Source organism: Acromyrmex echinatior, chromosome 5 (assembly GCF_024713525.1).
Source record: "Acromyrmex echinatior isolate Ae372 chromosome 5, ASM2471352v2, whole genome shotgun sequence".
In the NCBI taxonomy this organism is placed as follows: Eukaryota; Metazoa; Arthropoda; class Insecta; order Hymenoptera; family Formicidae; genus Acromyrmex; species Acromyrmex echinatior.
The window spans coordinates 14,371,304-14,388,275 of NC_141856.1; the positions used below are offsets into that span (position 1 = coordinate 14,371,304).

Below are 16,972 nucleotides of genomic sequence, written 5' to 3' on the forward strand. Positions count from 1 at the left end.
AGTCGTTTCGACGCAGAATAATTCTCAAGGATGACGAAATTTTACAAGAGGTAATAACATTATTAGTATTTTAGAAGAGACAATAATATTATTAGTATTTTCTATTGTCTACAGATTCCTCGAAATGTCGAATGACCGATTGTTCGATAATTTTATCCTTAGTCAATTATTGATATTATTAGATAAAACCATCGCACGCCAGCAGATTGTCTATTTAAATTTTATTGTATTATTTGAAAATACTTAGATTCCCCCAAGACATAAAATTGAAGATTCGTAATTTGTTTTTACTGAATTACTAGGTATTACTAGCAATAATAAAATACGACATTACATCGAACTTTTTGTTAAACTTCCATCTCAACTTAGACCGATCAAAAGAAAATCTATATAAGAGCACGATCAATAGAACGCTCAAGGCGGTGATGAGGACGACCGATCAAAAGCAAATGCATACGAAGGAAACAGGTTCTCGGAGAGATACCACTGACTGTTGACGACATCACGACGATATGTCGAAGTGATCGATTGTGTCTCGCGTGAAAGGGGAGGATCTCCGTTAGCGAACACCACGTTATTATGCAAATCAAACCGGAAGTCTTTTGTGGTCTTGATCATACAAGGATACCGTCTTCTCTCAACAATTCTGTAGGATGGATCTGATAAGATTTCAAATCGATAGAATACACCGCAACAGATTTTAGCGAAATGTCTGATGTAGGAAGCGATTTTTTGAGAATTTAAATATTTATTTATAGACATTTATAATGTAAAATTTTGTGACACAGAGAGACATGAAGTTATCAAATTATATGTCACATAATACTGTTTTATCTCAACAATTATATTTAATTGTGATAATTGCGTTATTTCCCAGCTGATATTATTTTCATTTTTGTCCTTTTGATGTCACGGTTTGTCAAGGAAAATCTAATAATTAGCATTGCATAAATATTAATTATTGTTTCTTTCATAATTCAATACCATATTGCAATTATTTATATATTTTTTCGAAATCCAATTCTCTCTGAGAGGACGGCAGCTTGCAATTGCTCTTGATGATTTTACGATGATTTGTAACATCCGGGATTTATGAGGCAATAACCGGTCTGATTGCTGCGTGTCTGTTCGCGAATCAATTAGAGTATATAATTACTACCAGAGAGTTATTATAATTTCGCGATTGCGGTAATGCGCGAAATAAGACTTTAAGAGTTACTTTCACTCACTTATGAGCTTTATGTCTATTAGGAATGAGGATGTGAACTACTTCATCTAGGTATAATACAAATAAAAAAACAGAGGGATTAGAAATAAAAATAAAATTGATCTTTTTCAATGGCAACAATTTTGTAGTTTTATTTTTGCACAAAGCATCGCGCAAGATATATATTGCAAACTCGAGAAATAATACTTGAAGCGTTAGGAAAATAATGTATTGATTTTTAAAAGAATAGCCACAGAATCATCATCTTTTCATGGTGCAACATATATATACACATCTATATTTTATAATAAATCTATATATACACACACACACACACACAAAAGAAATTTATATAGAAACTTATATTTGTCTTTTAAATTTTCTTCTTGCAGCATTGCTAAATTAAAAGCTTTAAATATTTTAACAGATTAATTTATGTTTATAAATGTCTGACAATATTGTGATATAAACACAAAATTTATTATTTGTAATAATTGCTAAATGCATTAATAACACAACTATGAAATTATTATGTTATTAAATTTATAGTTTCCGGCAATGTATTATAATATACACGATGAGAAACGTTATGAATTCGCTGCTACGTGTTATCTTATTTTTTTTCAACCAAGATATCGAGATAGACAGGAAACCACGACTTACGAATTTTTCGCGGCGTGTGATATCTGCTTCCTATCTACCCTTCCACGCTGAGAAATGTCTACTTTCTTCTTTCAGATTTTCTTTTATTTCCTCTTGACAATTTGCATTTAACCCACCTTTATGCACCATCCGTGCATAAAATTCTTCCGACCCTCGTAAACTCATAATACCGAAAAATCGTTCTTCATGTTTTGTTCATGTAAAGTATGGGGATACCTGCTATTGAGTCGTAGAAAAAATGACGGCGATTGACATTATTAAAGGAACAACTTAATTTTAATTACAAATTGAAAGAAGACTAAGGCATGCATAATAATTCGTGTGAGTTTTGCATTATATACTTTCACCGGTCTCTAAAAGAAAGAAAAGCTTCTTAATACGTTTAAATAAGAATAAATAAAGATTGCAAAACGTTTTGAAGACAGAAACAGCATTAAGATATATGGTAAAGGTATTCAATATTAAGAACACAATTTCTTCTATTAAATTATGTATGAGAGACTTATTTTTAATATTAGTTTCTCATAAAGTAGTGATATAGGTATTTGTATAAATTCTATTTTATTCATAAGAAATCTTATTTTAGAAAGTTAAAACGCCGAATAAAACACACCAGCGTCACTGACTACATCCATTAACGATCTAAGATTAGCGGTTGATCTGGAGGTAGAAATTATTACTGGAGTGGCTAAAATTAATGACATACGATTCCAGATTCTACTCTGTATGACGCATTTGTATCAATATACCATGTCACATTTTAAGTTGACACCTGTACTTCATAGATATTATTTAAAGAAAATTATAACACTATGATATAATTTAGGAAGTTAAATATTAATAGATTTTAAACAAAATTGTTTATAAGAAATCTTATCATAAAAAATTACAACGAAAGTTACAGAATAAATTAAAATACTAGTATCACTGACTGATATCTATTAACAATCTAAGATCAGCAGTTAATCATTTGATTTACATATCTTGTATTGAAATATCTTGTATTGATATGCTCGTTTATCAATATTTATTAAATTCGAATTTTATGGAATAAGTTATAGTGTAGATACTTTGGAAGAAGAGAGATATCAATTTCCATGAATAAAGAGGAAACTTAAGTAGTTCATTTCACGATTATCAGTTATGATTTCGTTACACCACATCGCACTGTTAGCGTTTCCACACATATTGTCATACATGACCCTGACTCGACTTTCCTACATTACGATCGAGTTACACATCGCTCGCACATGCAGTGACCGCTAAATTACATTCCTTGACTCTATGATTTAATAATGCATCGCTGCGAAATCCAGCAGGTTTAATAAAATTCGTGACAAAATTAAAAAATTAGACCTTAGCTAAGTTAAAATAATATTCTTATAATTCTCTCTTATAATTGTGATCGACTTGTATATTTCATGTCAGTTATATTTTCAGTAATATTAACAGAAAATAAAATTATATCAATTTTTTTTTCTTCTCTCATTTTTCCAATATATTTAATGAAATTTGTCACAAAAATTATAGAAAAAATGCATGCACTAGTTATGCTCTTTTTCTCGAGTGTTACACACTAAAAGAATATTAATAGCTGTGTTAAAACGTTCGTGAATGACATATTAGTAATGTTAAGATAAATTTAACCATTAAATGTAGATAACTTTAATTCCGACTAAAAGAACACGCTAAATAATTTAATGATTCTTTTTTCATCAACCGTTTCGGCGGTCGTAGCTTCGAATTCGCAGCTAAAAAGATATTAAGAAAAAGGTAAAAATGCACTGACCTTGAGCAAGTTTCGGAAGTACGGACTGCACGCCGAAAGAACGATCTTGTGTGCGGTAAAGCTGCAGCTGTCGCAGGCGAGCGTGACGTCGACAAAATCTTCCACATCTCTCAGCTGACGTACGGAACTTAGAATGCTCGATTGAAAGTCGTTCCATCTAAGAGAGTATTGCTGCTCTCCGCCGGTCGATGAGGACGAAGAAGCCGCCATGACGTCCGTCCCCTTGAGAACGACCCGCGGTGCTATCGTGCTCACACTTCACGTGTTGCTCGTGCTCTATTCCCTCGGACCACACTTCACCTTCACCAGTCTTTCTTCGTTTACACTCACGCTTCCTATTCCTTGTCCGTTCAGTATATTCCTTGAAGGTCCTCGACTCGATCGCGCCCGAATTAAATCGCCAAGATTAAGTTACGGCGAATAACCTGGTCGCAGCGTTCAACAATTGTTCGACGTTTCGAAACAGATCGTCACAGATTCCCTTTTACGATTTGTTCCTTCCAAAGGTATCGTTATCAGAAGTGAAAGCCAAGATATGAAAGCTAGGCGCCCAATCCCAAATAAAAGTAGGTATAGGGGAAACTTCGCGTACACCACGTTGAAGAATCTCATAGTACTTGGCTCATGATAGGAGTGGCACCTGGAAGCGCACGGTAAAACGTCGGACTGAGATCACGAAATAATGTAGTGCTGCTACGTGTACTTGGCGCGAGAGACGCTATTGCTTATTTTGATGGTTCGCAGTTGTCGTCCTCTATTGTTTCTGACAGTGAAGTAATCCGCTGTTAGCTACAAGAAAACAAATAGCGACTATGTTTCTGCACAATGTAAAGTAAATATAAATAGAACAATCAGTATTATTCTGTTTTTTATTATTGATTTAAGGCCATGTTCCGATATATAGGCCGATATTCATAGTCGGATTTTATATTTAAGACCGTGTTTTAAATGCAGTCTTAAAATATCATAAGCCAATCACATCTTACGAAAAATAAGAACCGATTATGATTACGAAACCACTTGGTATCAATATTTTGAAGCATTTTTTGAAAATTAGTGAGTCAGTAAAATTTTGTCTTCCGATTGGTCAATTAAAAGTTTCGAAGCATTTGTAGCGTCAAATGAATCGCACCCTGTGAATACCTATAATGCAATTCTAAAAATTAAAAATCTATAGTTTACGTTATGCAGGGCCGTCGCAAGCAGATGTGCAAGTTGTGCACTGCAAAGTGAGAGAAAAAAAGAAAAGTTAAATTAAGTTTTAATCCTCCATTTGCATGTTTTTACTCTTTCCGTCTGCAATCCAAGTTTTTTGTCAAGCTCAATTTTTGTATCATTATAAGCTTTTAGAAAATACGGAAAATTTCAGAGTTATTTTTCAACATATTTTCTTTTCAACAAGATTCCTACTAACAAGATATTTTAAAAGAGGAAACCGGACTCTGCCTTCCTTTACTTCAGAGAAATTTATATAAAAATGAAATTATTTGTATCAAAAAAGACTTAGATTACAAAAGAAAGGTTAAAATTAAAGCATCAGGTTATCGATTATTTCTCTAGAGCGGACATGTAAAAGTGAAAAATTTTGATATCAATTTCATGTAGAAATTTTCACTTTTTACATTTCTGTTTTAGGAAAAAACCTTATATGATCAAATTGCGTCTTGTTTAAAAAACTTTAAAAAAATTATTTAAAAATGTATCTTATTACAAAAATTGAGGGCGAATAAAAATATTAAGAAGAGATCCAAAATCTTGCACAAAGGTGCTTTCTATGCTAGTGGCGGTCCTGACATTACATATGGTACAGATTGTCAATACTGGCAGTGTATGAGCCATAGCACACAGAGAAAAATGTAAGAGAGTAATATCTATTAAAAAACTAGTGCAACACTGATGTGCATTAAGTGCAAATCAATTCACACACTTTCAGTATTAATAAATAATTTAACTCTTTTAATTACATTTTCTTTGTTGTCACAATAACATCATATTCTTAAAAGAGGATTAAATTATTTATTGAAAATATATAAACCGAATTTATTACACTGATTGCAACAATGTTGCACTTTTTTCCAGTAAAAACACTATTTAGACATAAGTAATAATCTGCCAATCACAATAAAGACTGGATATAATCAATAATAATACAATTCTTTTTGAGGTATTCTTTGGTCAATTCATAAAATTTTTTTTTCTGATAAATCAAATATTTTAATGAGGTTTTGACCACATCCTAAAGCAATAAAGTAAGCAGTAGCAACTTCAAAATGTTAATTTGCTTACTGTTTACATTTTTGTGTATCGTAGCCTTATTATATCAGAACACAGCCTAATGTTAATTCATGAGTTGAAAGTATTGATATCAAATTACAAACCGATAATTAAATACTCGAATTATTTGAAACATATTTTTCCTTTTAAAATTGCGAAACATCTTACATTCTCAAATTAATATTAATATTTAATTTAATTATTTATTAAAATTTTTTAAACATTAAAAGCTTTTTATTTCTCATAATATATTATGCGCGCATAAAATCTATTTATTTACTTTCTGTATTGTTTTTTTTTAACAATTTTTACATTTTTTAATATTTGCCATTTTGTATATAATTGAATTAGGTTTTTTCTGCTTGAATATAATAAATATCTCGAATAATTGTTTTTTCTTTAGAAATATATTAATGTGAAAATATATTCAAGATAACAATTAAATAGATTGATTTATTATAATTTACCTATTATGCGCGAATGATATTATTGGTAATTCATGTATGTATATAGATTGATAAAATTTTTATGCAGTTCCCGGGAATCAAAGATTACATTTTTAATGGTTACTGACTGGCCAGCTGTCCATGAAAATTTAAATATGTAATTCGTAACGAACGCATTATGTGATACATTTTTAATATCGGACTCGTTGGAGACTATTAAAATTTAAATTTTAATACGCCATTCGTAATGAACAAATTAGGTATTATCTTGCCAATGTAAAACTCGCCGCTAATGGAATTGTTCAATCGACCTTAGCGTGCGCAATCGTCCGATGTAAAATATTTTTACATTTATTTCGTAAACCTTTCATTAGCAACCCCTTCACATTGTTTATGCCGAAATCATAAAAGCCACGAAAATTCCAATAAAAATAGCAACCTGTTCAGTATTATCATGATCGTTCAATCGTAAAGTTTATGACAATTAAGAACGTTAATTTAATATACTCAAGAACATTTATTATGATTTACACATAATTTATTCAATCAAAAAAATATATGATAAAGTTGAAGAAGATATGAATCATATTTTCACTATATCATAAAATTCAACCAATAAAATATTAAATAATTCACAACAATACGAATCCATATAAATTTATATCACATAAATAAAAAAATTACAATTTTGTAAAAAGAAATAAAATATGTGTTTACATAGAGATACTATACAAAATAAATTAATCCTAGAATGTTATCGATACGTACAAATAAGCGAGTTCAATGAACGCTAAGTTATGCTTTTAGTGATCATTACGAAGATTTCAACCTGCTATGTTAAAAGATAGGACAAGCAGAGACAAGCTTTTAAAAATTCTTTCCGTCATATATTAGTTTGTTATAATATTGACTCTCGAGTCAGTTTTATAATAGAAAGCGTGATAAGTGATTTTAATTAAGCAGATTTGTGTTATTATACATTTTATTTAAGTTATGAGAAGAAATGCATAATATATACTATATACACTATATTATTTTAAAATTGAATTTGATAGTATACTTATTCTTTCGTTCATTTTAAGTTAATAATTAGATTATTTGTGTTCATAAAGGCTAAATTATCAATATTTTGTAGATTATAAATATTAAAAATGCGAAATATATTAAAAATTGTACGATACATTAATTAAAAGTAGTCAACATAACATAAGTCATAACATAAATCATAACATAAATTATAACGTAAGTTATAACATAAGTTTACATAACATAAGTCTATTAAACAAAAGTAGTCTATTGAATATAAAATTTACGTATCGATAGCAATATTGTATCACTCAATAGCGATAGCATTGTAGGGTTAATAAGCATAATTGATTATGCTTGAAGATTACAAAATCAATAATTGAATATGAAAAGCTAAAGCCGATGCAAGGTAAAAATGCACTTTTAATAATACAACAATTTAATTTAAAATTTAATTCGTTTCGTATTTTATATAATTTTCGACCGATATAATACAATGCAATGTTCTAAATTCAGAAATCTTTTATTTCAAAAGATTTATTTAAGGAATAACTAATATAAATTATAAAAATAACTAATATAAAAATCTAATTGACATTTACGTCAGAGAACGTCAAATAATTAGATCACTCTTATTTCTTTGTACTAAATTTAAAATTTCCAAAATTAATATTTTGAACTCGAATGCATACTTAAGGTGTTGTGATTATGGCTAACACCATATATTGCATACAGAAATACATATACTCGCTTTTCGTATAAATATTAAAATTAATTATTGAGATAAATACCTTAGAAATGTCCGACGTTGAACTTTTTGAATGCTTCTTTAATTTGACAGTATCAAATACTATATCTAATTAGTATCAGATACTGTATCTGTTGAAGTATCTGTTGAATAGTTCCCCGAAATTGAAGTATTTGGCTACTTTTTTTATTTTGATTATTCGACCACTTTGTCCGTGTAATTGATAATCAGATATTTCTCGAGAAACTATTTCCATTACACCATCCCGACTTCTGGTTTGTAAGCTGTTAACAAAATATAAGATGTTTTATTTATTTAATAACTTATAATCTGAAAGAAATGATAGAGATAGATTCGGTTTTTCGGTTATCTGGTTAACTGATTAAATTTAACCTGACATCCATGACATCATCATAGATGAAGCCTATTGGATAAAATCAGGTTAAATCTGATCAAAAGAAAAGATCATGTGTCCAAAAATATTAATTTATTTATCACATAATAGTCGTAATATTAATATACTTATTAATAGTATATCTCTTAGAACATCTAAATTTTTTCTTTTTGTGCACTTTCTTTCTTTTTATTTTATTATTCAATAATGACTACTATTTTATATTCTTTTATATATGCTATATATTTAGAATATACTTTTAGAGTATTTACCTTATGATAGAAATAAATCTTCTCTTTTTCTCTCGCTCTTTCTTAATGTTTAATTCTTCCTTGGAGATGTTAGTATATATCACTTTTTCGCGCATACCGAAACGCTTGCACCTTCTGTCCTTCTGCGTCGCGGTCGACGCGTCAGTCCGACATCCAGTGCCGGGAAATGAGCCTACAAAGGTTCTCCTTCGTACTTTTATCCCTATTATTAATGATAAAGACACTTTGTCTTATTCTGATGTTTTTGCTTACCATTCCTCTCCCGGTTTTTATTCACTTTTTTTACTTTTCTTTTTCTTTTTGTTCAATTTTATTTGTTCAGTTTTTATTTGTTGTTTTCAGATTGCACACTTTTCTTTCCTGTAATAGACACAATTAATACAAATTAAGTGATTCAGATTCGATTTCAACAAGTGACAAGAGAAATACGTTAATGATTCTTGCATAACTGAATTGTAGATTAGTATATTTGTATTTGAACATTAACTTGGATGATAGAAATGATTGATTGTTGATATATTGAAGAATTATTGCTATTGGTGTTATTGTATTAAATATTGATAATAAAATAAGTAAAGAATTGACATATAAAATCTTATTTACATGAATGAAAAAAAAAATATAAAAATAATGCTGTGAAATTAACAATAAAGTTATTAAGGAATAAAAGATAAAATCATTTGGATTTTCTTTCATTTTTTTTTTGTATTATTAATAAAATGTTATTTAAAGACCTACAATTGAAAAAGGATGACAATCGAAGGAAAAATTTGTGCACCCTAATATTTCATATCAAATTTTCAATTATAATATATAATATTTCAGTCTTCACCGAAATTGTAATTAAATCACTTTATAGCACCGCTATGAAATAATTAGAAAAGAATAATTAAAGAACAGCACATGCAATATCTACTTCTTTGATTATACTTACAAGTAGATATATATCAACCAGTCTATTTGCAAAAATGCTTTGTAACGGAATCTTTTGAACCATCATTCGGTTTACGACTGTTTTATTCGCGTGTTGGTTATTTCGTCTGACTGAAATATCTCGTGAAACTTTTGATTTTTCAAAACCTTTACAGGTATCACGACACTTAATGTTCGGTTGGACGCACACATGTTATGCGTCTTTCTTGGTGATATATAGCCAGTAACGGTACAACTATATGGAAGGTCTATAGGTTTGTAATTAACTACATAAACAATTTAAAAAATTTCGTTGGAATTGTTTTTCTTTGAAGACTAATGAAATACTCCTGTTAAAGTGTAAAATTTTGTTGTATATTTGTCATATATTCATTACAATTTGCTGAATATTAAAAAAATTTTAACTCATAATCCGACTTATATATTTTTTTTGTATAATTTGATTTTTACGCAATTATTTATAAGAAGAAATTATTTATAATAAGATGTTTTGAAAATTTCTAAAATTTTTTGTAAATTTTCCAATCTTTTCATATTAAACATTAATTAAAGTTTAGATTTTACGCGTAATATTTATTTTAAAAATGAATGATATTTCAGTAAAAAAAATATCGACATTATACATATATCAAACACGCATTAAGAAAAGAATTATTTCTAATGAAGTTGTTCTAAGTTGTGCGTGCCTTAGGCATTGTAATTATCAGACGATTTTATGATGAGATGCTCTTTACTTGCATCATATACGGAAGAGTTATCGTAGAATTATTTTTCATTTACTTACAACTCTAATTGTAAATCATTTGACTTTTACGATCGGTTATAAACATTTCTTTCCACCGTACATTGATTACTATAAATACAAGCGCAATGTCCATTGCATTTGCTGCGATTCACTCAAAGTTTTCTTATTATTAATTGCGTGTTTCTAATAGAAAACGTAGATTCAAATCTATATCTTCTATTTTGCATGCTTTAGACGTACAAATTTACATGCGTACGTTATATTTGATAATAATTTGTTAATAATCTATTGATCAGATAAAATTTCTCGATCAACATGCCAATACCATAAAATATCTTTTGCAATCGTTAAATAAATATTTATTAAATACGAAATATTTTACAAACAATAAAGCATATGCGTTCAAGCTACAAAAATTGTAATTTACGAAAGTTTAAGCAGATTAAAATAAGCACATGATAAGAACAACACAATATGCACAAAAACAATAATAATAATAAATTAATAATAAAATTTGATATTTTTTTACTTAATCTGTGTATATAACTTGCACGTGTATATATATATAAATTTTATGTATTGAATAAATAAATATGATAACAATAGATAATAATTTAATTTCAAAATATTATTATGGGTTAGAGAGGGCGGGTCTTTCTCTATTCCGTCAGTTTCAACTTTAAAGTAATACGAAAATTCACGATAGCAAACAATATCTTTTTGCAGTCTTATGATTATATTATACAATCATGATTGCTTCTTGAGAGCACAAATACGATTTTTAAATAATCAACATGTGCTGTAGAAATATAAACATTATCGCGAGAAATAGACAAAAAAAATCCCGCTCTACTATTCTCATTATCATTATCGTTAAGATTTGAATTGACAATAGTGAAGAACCTTGCAGCTTAAAGATCAAAGATTCTTATCTAAAAAGAAAAGAAAGATATCAAAAGAAAGGAAAAAGATAAAACTAATAGTGACAACAACGATGATAATAAGTTTTTAAAAGGAAAAGAAAGAAAACAAAAAAGAGAAAAAGAAGGAAATCTTGGAAATCAATAATTAAGATATCACAGTGTAAAGCAGAGGTTTCTCTAAATAAAAATTTTCAATCACTACTTTTAAAGTTTCCTTTTCGTATAAAGAAATGGTATAAAAAAATTTGTATAAAAAAATTGATCGTGTTATTTAATTCTATGTTTGTGACAGAAAAAGATTCTAACGCCGCAGAGAAGCATACTTTTATTAATTTTAATGTAATCGCTATAATATATTATATATACACTTTACGTAGCACTTCATTCATAAGCCGGAAATAAATGTAGAATTTATGTACCAACAAGACGTATATAATAGTTTTGCGATCTCTTCCTCTCGAGTGTTTTACATTTCACCATTTAATTTCCATTAAAACAAACTCTGTGACATCGCTCTTATCATCCGGTGGTTATCAGAGAAATGTAAAGCTTGATCATGTTTGCCCGCACAATGTATGATCGCCTTTGCCGCTTTAATTACGAAAATAGCTCGATCTCGCCCGATAGCGGCTGCGTTGTTTCGCATTTCCGCGTATATAGTAACGCTTTATAAACAAGCTGCTCGAGATATCGCGGAGTAACATATGGGTGTAGTCTGAAAAAAGCTGCGGTTACGTACGTAATGCAATTACAACGTACGTGTCGGGAATTAAAAGCACATAAGTCGCAGCGATTACGCATTATGAAACTGTTATACTGATTTTGAAAGCGGCCAATATAATCACCGATTGGGAAAATCTATTTAAAATAAAATTGGTAGTAGCTGATGATAATCGTGAAACATACATGTAGATATCAGCCGATATTGCAAATCAGATACGATTTCAATATTGATCATGAATTCAATATTGATCATGAATTCTGTGGTCGAGAGGCAATCAATAAATTGACACTGCAGCCACGTATTTACGGTCATTGAATAAAGTATGAACGCGTAACTGAAGTCAATGCAACTTGTAATTAAAAAATTTGCATAACAAATAATTATAACGAAACTACATTAACTGCTTTCAAAATACAAATTTGATATTAATACGTATATTTTATCGGAGTTTTATAAAAATGTATAATATAACTGCAATGTATATCGAATATTATTTAGATTTGTACAAAGTGAAAGAATCTTAACACAGACAAATATATTTGCTATTTTGTAAAGTCTTTTAAGTATTGCATCTTGCGGCTGAAACAATAATATATTGAGCGATCACATATTATGAAACTGACGTAACGATCACGATTTCGTCAAGAGTGTAGTTAGAAAGCGTTGCAAGTCTGCGGAATGCGCTTATCTATTTTTCCTTCTATGACTTGAAGAACTTCTACGAACTTGAATGTACATTTCACTCCACCGGCGGGCTTACATCTTTCCAGAGTGGAATAAATCAAAGCTATACGCTAATCACAAATGCAACTGCTGACACTGCGAACATTTATCTTCGTATCATTGACCATGTGTTTGATTTTAACACAGTCATTGAGAATCGAAAAGAATACAATAACTACTAATTAAATACCCAGGAATTCGGCTTCTCGGAATTAAGTTGGCTTGAATACATATATTATTGTAATTAAAAATAAAAATCGAGATTGTGTAATTTTAAAAACGTAATGTTTATCATTATAGAGGATGAAGTAGCTTTATTTTTATCTTAGTTACGGCTGCAATTATTATAATTAGCTCTTTTTTATGATTAATGATATCTTTGCAAAAATGAAAAATGTATATCTCAAAATACTGAATTTATTGGGTGTTGGAATTAATTCGTAGCGTTTTTAATGAAAGAATGTTATTTATTTCACATGAGCATTAAAAAATACATTAATGAAAGTACTTCCCATCACTTGTAAAACGCTACGAATTAATTCCAACACCTAATAAATTTTTTGATTGAACCACATTCATGTTTTTATTTATTTAAACTTGGGAAAATTGAAATTTATTCTTTCAAAATTATGCATGCAAACTGGAATATTTCAATTAAAATTACCAGTAATTACAAAACTGTATTATTATTCATGAAAAAAATAGTTTTCTTGCAAGAATGTTTTATTTTGAATGTTTGAGCAAAACACTATCTTAAATTGCTATTTGATTTGTGTGTTTTTCGCTCAAGTATTTAACGTGTGAATGTGTAAAATCGTAACCACGAGAACGTAAAACAGAGCATGACAAGCGCGGCAACGTGTGTGCTGCAGGCATTCCATTGTATCGTATGAATGAACCACGTCGCCTGGGAATACATTTCGACTGATCGATCGACATCCAAACTGTTCTCGGCATCGAAGCGCAAATATAATTCCGACATCTGTCAGTTGATGAAAAATGCGAATCACGCACTCTAAATTACGCATAATTTTTAAATATTATTTGCTTTAAGTCGGAATTTTATTTAAAAAATATGTACATATATCTTTTATGTCTGTAATATAAGTATGGATGTAATGTATATATGTATAAACAGACAGATAAATAGATGAATAGATGAATAATTTATCTAAAAATAAAGATTCTGCAGGTCTATTTTCTTCAAGAAACTAATATAATAATAAATGCATAGAGAAAAGAAAAGTAATAATAAGAAATTAGCCACAATAAATTACAAAGTAAATATATATACTAAATTAAATGAAACTCAATGAGATAAAAATAAAATATAATAAAGAAGAAAGTTCAAAATGAAGGGAAAGGAAAAATGACAGAAACAAAAAAAGATCTAAATATTATACAAGATTGTAACCCAAAGTTTCCAAATTATATTAAGAATACATTTGAACCAAACTTTGGCACCATTTATACCAAACTTTGCCACCTTGTACATAATATATGGCTATGTTCCATTATTCACTGCGAATACTGAAAATCTTTAGCGCACTCGTATATGTAACATGAACTATAGATTTTCAATACTTGAAGTGAATACATATAGCCGTAATAGACGTAATAGACGTAATATATGCTTTATATTATGTTAACATATAGAGAAAAGGGATACGAGATACCAAGTTCATTTTGGGTAAATGCTAGAAGTCCATAAGCAGAATTTAAAAAAATAATAGGTCATTTTTAAAAGGAATTTAATAAGATAACATTATTAATTTAATGTTAAAATTTCAAATTCCATCTTTTTTTTAATTAAAGAAGTGTAAAAAATGAGCAAATTGCAAAGTCAAAAAATTATTCTTCTAATATGAGATACCCCGAGAAATCGAGTAAAAATATATCAGTATTGCAATTAAAAAACTTTTATTTAATGTTTTTAAAATACGAATAAACACAGCCAGTGTGCGCGAAAAATAAGTATACGATAGATTATAGAATTCGTCTTCAGATAGTTGGAATCAAGCATCGCAGAAATAGACACTCAGCATTCATTTCGGTTGTCTTTTTTATTATTGTACAATCACATTTATACTTTAGCGATTTTTACTATAACATAGGAGTTATTTTATATTACAAATACACATACTCTGGGTATCTCGTATTACGATTTCTTCGCCTTATGATTTTACGATCATCAAATCTATGTTCTATAATTAAACAATTCAACACACCGTATTTTTCTATTAATACGACCTTACTCTATCACTACATGGAGAATTTATTGATAAACATTTATTTTATTAAATAATAAATAAGGTTTAAAGGCTCATCTTAATAAAACTTGAAAACATCCAAATTCTAAAATCTTGTTTTACAATGACTACAGGCATGATCTAATAATAATGAATAATGAATCTTCTACTAAATAGTTTCCAAGAGCAATAAATTCATGATGGAACAAATAGATAGCGTTTATTAGTTTAGCAGAAACGCCGCTATCTCATATTAGGCGCCTATCTCATAATAGAGAACTTTTCTCAATAAATTATTTTTTATTATATTTATTTATATATTTATTTATTTATTTATTATTACATTTATTTATGTATTGTTGCGATTATATTTGATAAAGTTCTTCAAAGTTTTCTCTTTACTAATCTTCTTCTTTTTCTTCTTTTTTTACTTGTTTCAATACGCATCCCAATTAAACAAATTGCTGCAATCATTCCACATAAATCTCGTTCGGATGGTTCTGTACATAGATACAATATAATAAATATTGATCTCGCATTTTTCATTTTAGATAGTGCATATATTACTTTATGTACATTCAATGAGTATATTTTTTCTCTTTTCTCTTTTTTACATTAAAAAAAGAAGGCAATTCCATCAAAGATTCTTTCCTCTGTTTAAAATAGAATATACCATACGACTAAAGCGAAACGTCTGTACTTATTTACGATGCATTTATGATGTTACAGAACGTTGTTTCATTATTTAAGCTGCATTCCAAAACTCCTCTCCGAGAAAAATTTTACGAAATATATAGTATACATATAACATATAAAATATATTATGTCAAGTAAAATTTTCCTCGGAGAGAATGTTTTGAAATGTAGCCTTAGAAGCCCAAAAATGATTTACAGTATGTAAATATGTAGATACTATTCTATTCCTTGTCAAAAATTGAGTATTTATTTCCGAAAATGCATTGTTTCCAAGATATTTTATTTTTTAGTATACATTAAAAATTTTTTATGTTATGAAAAAATATATGTTATGAAAAAAATGGATCTATATATGAGTTAAACGATATTACCGTGTTAATCTTTAGCGTTTGCTTAAATTGAGAAAATTATATATATTAAGCAGTATAGTTGGATAACGTGCAACATTGAAAGCTTAATCAATAACGCCGCTTAGAATCAATTACGGTGAATTTATCATTTTCAACCGGAAAGTTGAACCTGGAGTACCCATTCGCTTTTTCTGTCCGACCAACGGCGCTTTGCATATCATTGTGTACGACGTGCGTATACGAAGAAATATTCCACACCCACAAAAAAGTGCACGATCTGCATATGTCGTTAGGAATGATCGATGAACCCGGTGAATAAAGCTTGGGTAGCTGTCATTAACGCAGCCGCTTTTTGCGCTCACATACGAGCGAGTACGCTTGCAATGACAATGCCGCGATTCTCCTTGCGGAATTTTTGTACGATTTATCGGCCGCTTGGCGAAAATCAGCGGATCAGTCGCGTAAGAAATAAACGAAATCGACGAATGAGCACCGCGATAGAGTCATTTGCAATTTAATCCTTCATACATTATTTATCACCCTTAATGATCGTCGTCGTTTCTCTTACGCTTTTCAGGAATAATCTGTTTTCGTGATTCAACTCTGACAATGGCAGCGTAAAAACAAATAGACAAATACATTGAACAAATTAATTTGTTTTCAAGTCCGTGTTCTCTTGTCGCAGAATTAAACAAATATTTATATTCTTTTAGACGTTTTATCATTTGTAAGAGAAATTTCATTACAATTTCTTTTGAATATTCTTAATATTCATCATCTTTGTAAACTGTTAACTATTCTTTATAACTA

At 29.2% G+C, this 16,972-nt stretch overlaps 1 protein-coding gene across 3 annotated transcripts in view; it reads right to left on the reverse strand.

Annotated features, from left to right (window-relative positions):
• Positions 1-16,972, reverse strand: part of LOC105151319 (protein abrupt) — an 87,451-nt gene that overhangs the window by 50,439 nt on the left and 20,040 nt on the right. For 2 of the 3 annotated variants that reach the window (XM_011064977.2, XM_011064979.2), the window contains exons 2-4: positions 8,820-9,179; positions 8,197-8,437; positions 3,660-4,448 (exon numbers count right to left, since the gene is read on the reverse strand). In XM_011064977.2, coding sequence (XP_011063279.1) covers positions 3,660-3,869 — 210 coding nt within the window. In that variant the 5' untranslated portion in view covers positions 3,870-4,448; positions 8,197-8,437; positions 8,820-9,179. The remainder of the gene's footprint in view (positions 1-3,659; positions 4,449-8,196; positions 8,438-8,819; positions 9,180-16,972) is intronic. The other variant, XM_011064978.2, reaches the window with a different exon arrangement.